Source organism: Sardina pilchardus, chromosome 12 (assembly GCF_963854185.1).
Source record: "Sardina pilchardus chromosome 12, fSarPil1.1, whole genome shotgun sequence".
Lineage (NCBI taxonomy): Eukaryota > Metazoa > Chordata > Actinopteri > Clupeiformes > Clupeidae > Sardina > Sardina pilchardus.
In genome coordinates, this window is record NC_085005.1 from 34,172,558 (window position 1) to 34,180,057 (window position 7,500).

Genomic DNA, 7,500 nt, shown 5'->3' on the forward strand with positions numbered 1-7,500 from the left:
TGCTTGCATTAGAGTCCACTGGGGTGTGTTGGTCTCGCCCAATGCTGTCACACACACACACACACACACACACACACACACACACACACACACACACACACACACACACACACACACACACACACACTACATGCTGCCATTATTCCCTCCGATTCACTTCAGCATGACTCATTTACATTGGATTCACTTCAGCATGACTCATTTACATTGGATTCACTTCAGCATGACTCATTTACATTGGATAGACTGCAGGAGAGTTGGCCTGATTCACTTCAGCACAGTTGGCCTGATTCATTTCAGCACAGTTGGCCTGATTCACTTCAGCACAGTTGCCCTGATTCACTTCAGCACAGTTGCCCTGATTCACTTCAGCACAGTTGGCCTGATTCACTTCAGCACAGTTGGCCTGATTCACTTCAGCATATTCCTTGTTTTTGTTCAGCAAGTGAAGTTTGTGTGCCGGGGTCTTAATGCCGTGTACATGCGTGTGTGTGTGTGTGTGTGTGTGTATGCTGTCTCAATGACCTGTCCCTTGTGTGTGTGTGTGTGTGTGTATGCTGTCCTAATGACCTGTCCCTTGTGTGTGTGTGTGTGTGTGTGTGTGTGTGTGTGTGTGTGTGTATGCTGTCCTAATGACCTGTCCCTTGCGTGTGTGTGTGTGTGTGTGTGTGTGTGTGTGTGTGTATGCTGTCCTAATGACCTGTCCCTTGTGTGTGTGTGTGTGTGTGTGTGTGTGCAGTGGGCCAGACGGATGGTGTGTGTGTGTATGCTGTCCTAATGACCTGTCCCTTGTGTGTGTGTGTGTGTGTGTGTGTATGCTGTCCTAATGACCTGTCCCTTGTGTGTGTGTGTGTGTGTGTGTGTGTGTGTGTGTGTATGCTGTCCTAATGACCTGTCCCTTGTGTGTGTGTGTGTGTGTGTGTATGTATGCTGTCCTAATGACCTGTCCCTTGTGTGTGTGTGTGTGTGCAGTGGGCCAGACGGATGGCGTGTGTGTGTGTATGCTGTCCTAATGACCTGTCCCTTGTGTGTGTGTGTGTGTGTGTGTATGTATGCTGTCCTAATGACCTGTCCCTTGTGTGTGTGTGTGTGTGTGTGTGTGTGTGCAGTGGGCCAGACGGATGGCGTGTGTGTGTGTATGCTGTCCTAATGACCTGTCCCTTGTGTGTGTGTGTGTGTATGCTGTCCTAATGACCTGTCCCTTGTGTGTGTGTGTGTGTGTGTGTGTGTATGCTGTCCTAATGACCTGTCCCTTGTGTGTGTGTGTGTGTGTGTGTGTGTATGCTGTCCTAATGACCTGTCCCTTGTGTGTGTGTGTGTGTGTATGTGTATGTGTGTGTGTATGCTGTCCTAATGACCTGTCCCTTGTGTGTGTGTGTGTGTGTGTGTGTGTGCAGTGGGCCAGACGGATGGCGTGTCTGAGAAGGACGACGCTCCAGAGGCGGTGGTGGCGGCGGACGAGGCGGCGCCTCAGCTGAACGGGACCGAGACCGACATCGTCATGGAGACCGAGGAGAAGAAATCCGCCGACGCCGACGTCGTCGTGGCGACCGAGGACACGCCCGCCGAGAGCAGCGAGGTCGGCTTCAAGAAGATCTTCCGCTTCGTGGGCTTCAAGTTCACGCTGAAGAAGGACAAGAGCGACAAGGAGGCGGAGCCTGTGCAGCTGCTGACGGTGGAGAAGAAGGAGGAGCCAAAGACCGGCGACGCCGAGGGAGGAGCCAAAGACCAGCCCGCCGCCGAGGAAACCACGGAAACCACGGAAACCACGGAAACCACGGAAACCGAAGACAAGGCGGCGGCAGCAGCTGATCCCGCGGCAGAGAGCGCGCTCGAGCCCGAGACTCCCGCCGCCGCAGACGCCGTAGACGCCGAGCCACCAGCGGAGGGCGCCACCACCACCACCGGGGAGCAGGACGAGTCCGAGACGCCCGTCGCCGTGGAGACGCCGGCCGAGTCTGCCGCCGCCAGCCCCCCCCCCGCACAGGAGACGCAGTCGCCCTTCAAGAGGTTCTTCACTCAGGGCATCTTCTCCAACCTGAGGAAGAAGACCAGCTTCAAGAAGGCCAAAGAGGAGGAGCCGGCGAAGGAGGCGCCTGCCGAGGAGATCAAAGAGGCCGACGAGGCCGTGACGGAGGAGAAGGCTGATGAGGAGGTGACGGAGGTGACGGAGGTGACGCAGGAGGAGGCGGCAGATGAGGGGGTGGCAGCGGAGGCTCCAGCTGAAGCAGGAAAGGTCACAGAAGAACCGGAAGGATCTGCCGAGACTCTCGCTGAACCGCCCGCAGAAGAAGAACTCGCCAAGGAGGAACCCAAGGAGGAACCCGTCTCAGAGGCAGCTGCCGCTCCCGCCGAGGAGCCGAAAGAGCAGGAGCAGGACACCGCAGAGGTCGCCGCAGAGGTCGCTGAAGAGGTCGCTGAAGAGGTCACTGTGGAGGTCGCCGCAGAGGTCGTTGTAGAGGTCGCTGAGCCAGCTGATGCATCTGAGGCTGAGAAGACCACACCCACCACCGGGGAGGAGCCAAGCACTGAGGCCACGCCTCCTGCTGAGGTCGCCACGGAGACGGAGCTCGTCTCGTCCCAGGAGAAGGTGAAAGGTCAAGGAAGCCCCCTGAAGAAGCTCTTCACCGGCGCCGGTCTGAAGAAGCTGTCCTCCAAAAAGCCAAAGCCGAAGAAAGAAACCAAACTGACGGAATCGGGCGAGCATTCCGCCGAGCAGCTGCAGAGCTCCACCGAGTCCGCCGAGTCCGCAGAGACCCCGAAGCCCGACAGCGGCCCCTCCTCCCCCGAGGAGTCTGGTGAACACGTCGCCAGCGAGGCCGCTCCCAACGAGGCCAGCCAGGAGGCCGAGGCCTCCACGTCTGACGGCGAGAGGAAGAAGGAGAGCATCTTGTCGTCCTTTAAGAAGCTGGTGACGCCAAAGAAGAGAGTCAAGAGGTCCTCCGAGAGCGAGGACGAGGCGCCCGCCGGCGACAAACCCAAATCCGCCACTCTGTCCTCCGCAGACGCCGCCGTCGCCAACTCCGCCGAGAAAGCCGAGGAACCGAAATCCACTGAGCCGGAGGCGGAACCCTCAGCAGAACCTAAAGCTGAAGAAGAGAGCGCCGAAGCAGCAGCAGCACCGAGCACTGAGGAGAACGCAGAGCCGGCCGCTGAGCCTAAAGTTGAGGACGCTAAAGAGGAGCCTACAGAGGAACCGAAGGCGGAACCCAAAGCTGAGAAGCTGGAGTCGTCCACGGAGGAGCCGAAGAAGAAGATGGACACCTCCATGTCCTGGGAGGCGCTGATCTGCGTCGGCTCGGCCAAGAAGAGGGCCCGCAAAACCTCCGACTCCGAGGACGAGGACGCCAAACTGGAGGAGGAAGTTCTGCTCTCGGGAGAGGAAGCAGCCAGGACCGCCGAATCCCCTCTGGGCACCTCCCAGGAGGCCGACCACGAGAACCTGGCGTCGTCGCCGGAGCCCGAGGGCGAGCTGGTGTCCACGTGGGAGTCCTTCAAGCGGCTCGTCACCTCCAGGAAGAAGAGATCCGACGAGGACGCGTCCGGCACGACGGAGCAGACGCTCTCCGACGGCGAGATGCCCAAAGAGGAGTCCTCGTTCTCGCTCAAGAAGCTCATCCCGCGCCGGAAGAAGAAGGCGGACGATAAGCAGGGGCCCGTGTCCTCGGACGTGGGGTCGGCGGAGGAGGACTCGGACACGCCCGCCGTCGTGCCGCTCTCCGAGTACGACAACGAGCCCGCCGAGCCGACGACGACCGCGGCGACGGAAGACGCCAAACCTGCAGAGTCACCGCTGGAGCTGGCGGCCAACGCAGCAGCGGCCTCGTCGTCGTTGGTGACGGTGAAAGCATCTGCTGCCGAGGACCGCGCGCCCTCCTGGATCTCGGCCGTGGTGGAGGAGGACCTGAAGGAGGACCCGGAGGAGGACGCCAAGCAGTTGAGCGACATTCCAGAGGAAGGCGACACGGCCGGCACGCCCAAGTCCACGGACAACACCATCGCCGACGACATCGTGGAGCTCACCTCTGACGCCGCGACGGCACTGGAGCTGCCGCCCGAGCCCTCCGCCGCCGAGGAAACCCGCATCTCCGCGTCCCCCGTCACCTCTGGCCAGGCCACGCCTGTGGTGGAGGAGGCCGTCACCATGGTGACTATCGCCGAGGGCCAGCAAGAGGTTGCCACAGTGACCACGGACTCCCAGGAGGCGGCGGAGGCTGCGCTGCAGGAGGCCACCAACATCTGCACCGGCCTGGACGCCGAGAGCCTGGAGGCTGCGGAGGTAGCGATGCCCTCGGCCGCCGTGGAGGGGGTGAGCGCCGTCGCCGAGGTCGTCGCCACGGAGGTTGCCATGGAGGACACGGCCGAGACGCATCCAGAGGAGGCGGACGTGACCGAGGTCAAAGTGCACGAGGCCGAGGTGCAGGAGGTGCAGACGGAGGAGGCTCCCGCGCCGCTGGAGAACGCTGTGGAGGAGGCGCCCCAGACAGAGGAGGTCGTGGAGGTCGTCGCCCTGGAGACAGAGCTGGCCGACACGATCCAGGAGCCGGCGGCGGTGAAGGTGGGCGTGGTCAGCGCTGCGCTGGCAGAGGCGGAGCTTCTGGAGGAGCCGCTGGTGGAGGAGAGGACCCCGCCGATGGAGCCCGAGGGCCCCGCAGAGGCGTCCGTGGAGGAGCCCGTCTGCGCCCGGCCCACGGAGGTCACGGAGGTCGCGGTGGCGAGGGACGAGCAGGTGACGCGGCTGCAGGACGCAGACGAGGCCGCGGCGGGGGCGGAGCTAGAGCTAGCGCCCGCCCAGCAGGTGGCGGAGGCCGTAACCCAGGAAGTGATCACGGCGCTGGCCGACGCACCTGTGGCGGAGGTGTCCGAGGGGACGGAGGCGCCGATCGCCGTCGTGGCGGCGCTCGAAGAATTCGCCGTTGCCAAGGAAACAGTGTGCGTCATCGGTTCTCCGTCTGACAGCCTGACCTCAGAGATCAAAGATGAGGTCGTCGTCATGGAGAACGTAGCCATTGCGGAACCCACAGGGGACGAGGCGATTCAAGTGCAGGTGGAGGATGTGGCCGCCGCCACGGCGACGGCCGTTCCTGCGGTCGAGGCCACCGTGGAGGCCGTGAGCTCCGCAGACGGCGTGGTGGTGGAGGAGGAGGTGTGTGAGGAGGTGCAGGGCGCTCCGGAGCCCGCGCACGCACACCAGACGGAGGTGGAGGTCATCGAGGAGCAGAGCTCCGTCATCGTGCAGACCATCATCCAGAACGTCATGGAGAACATCTGTGACATGTCCAAGGACGCAGACAGTGAGGACACCGCAGAGACGGTTACCGTTACTGAGTCTACTGTAGTCACGGAAACAACAGCTGCGGAGTCTGCTGTAGTCACGGAAACAGCCCCAGAGACAACAACCACAGAAGAGGACGTAGAAAAGACACCAAAAGTCATCGTCCAGGCCGTTCAGATCACCGAGGTGCTGCCGGTGTCCCTCGCCGTCAACATCGCGCCCGTGCAGCAGGAGGTGGCCGTCATGTCTGTGGACGGCATCGAGCTGAGCATGGAGGCTCCTCAGAAGGAGCAGGAGCCCGCGGAGCAACTCAGAGGCAGTGAAGAGGAACACAAGGCAGAGGAAGAGGAGAAGGTAGATGAAGAGGAGAAGGCAGAGGAAGAGGAGAAAGCAGAGGAAGAGCAGAAGGCAGAGGAAGAGGAGAAGGCAGAGGAAGAGCAGAAGGCAGAGGAAGAGGAGAAGGCAGAGGAAGAGGAGAAGGCAGAGGAAGAGGAGAAGGCAGAGGAAGAGGAGAAGGCAGATGAAGAGGAGAAGGCAGAGGAAGAGGAGAAGGCAGAGGAGGAGGGAATCGCTGATGAAGAGGAGAAGCAGACAGATGGACACAGTGAAGTGCAGACAGAGCCTGAGCAAGTGACACGAGACGCATCTGCCACAGCAGAAAGCCAGGAGGCCCCCGTAGAACAGGAACCTAGCTCAGCAGAACCCACCACCGTAGAACAGGAACCCAGCTCAGCAGAACGAACCGAGGAACCCAGCTCAGTAGAACCCACCGAGGAACCCAGCTCAGCAGAACCCACCATCGTAGAACAGGAACCCAGCTCAGCAGAACCCACCGAGGCTGCCCCTGAGGTTTCCACGGCAGCTGATAGTCAGGAAGAGGTTTCCACGGCAGCCCCTGAGGGTCCCCTGGAGACAGACGCCACGGCAACTACCGGGGTCTCGACCGCCTCCGCCCCCGATGCAGACAGCCAATCACAGACCCCGGCCGCAGACAGCCAATCACAGACCCCGGCTGCAGTGCTGAGCGAGCCCACGCCGGACCAGACGGTGAAGGCGCAGGAAGTGATGACGGTGAAGGCGCAGGAAGTGATGGAGCACGTGCTGGAGGAAGTGGTGCGGGACATAGAGCCCGTCTCCACGGAGATCGCTACAGTGTCATGAGCAGGTCAGTCACCACGGAGACCCCACTATATACCCAACACACACTATACACACACAACACACACTATACACACACATCACACTACACACACACAACACACACTATAGACACACCCAACACACACTATAGACACACACAACACACACTACACACACACAACACACACTATAGACACACCCAACACACACTATAGACACACACACGGAGTTAGCAACAGTGTCATGAGCAGGTCAGTCACCACGGAGACCCCAATACACACCCAACACACACTATAAATACACCCAATATATACCCTACACATACACACACACAACACATACTATACACACACACACACCCAATACATACTCAACACACACTATACACACACTATACACACACCCAATATATACCCTACGCATACACACACACACAACACATACTATACACACACACTACACACACACACACCCAATATATACTCAACACACACTATACACACACACAACACATATACTCAACACACACTATAAATACACCCAATATATACCCTACACATGCACACACACAACACATACTATACACACACACTACACACACACACACACCCAATATATACTCAACACACACTATACACACACCCAATATATACCCAACACATACTACACACACCCATTATACCACTGCTTGGTCAAATGTCCTATTGTGATGCGCTATTTGGAACGTGCATTATTTTTCGATATACCGCACGGCTATGAAGTAGTTCCCTTCTTTTGGGCTTATTACACTTGAATATTAATTCGCCAATGTGAATGTAACGGTAAAAACAGCAACATTGTATCTAAGACAGCGGCAATATAAACGAAAATGATAGTAGCAGTGGTATAAGCGGGATTATCAACTCCGCGCCGTGCGTTTCTAGGAAAATAATGCACTTATCGAAGTGTAAAGTCCGGGTCCTTGTTACCACTTCGAACGTGCATTATTTTCCTAGAAACGCACGGCGCGTCGTTGATTATCCCTTACATATATACCCAACACATATATACACACACACCCAATATATACTCAACACATACTACAC

General features: G+C 58.4%; 1 protein-coding gene across 4 annotated transcripts in view; it reads left to right on the forward strand.

Moving 5' to 3' along the window:
• Window positions 1-7,500, forward strand: part of akap12b (A kinase (PRKA) anchor protein 12b) — a 61,811-nt gene that overhangs the window by 49,618 nt on the left and 4,693 nt on the right. For all 4 annotated transcript variants that reach the window (XR_009940903.1, XM_062550172.1, XM_062550173.1 and 1 more), the window contains one exon: window positions 1,398-6,440. Coding sequence is in view for 3 of the 4 variants with exons in the window: in XM_062550172.1 (XP_062406156.1) it covers window positions 1,398-6,436 (5,039 nt within the window). In the remaining variant the exon portion in view is untranslated. The remainder of the gene's footprint in view (window positions 1-1,397; window positions 6,441-7,500) is intronic.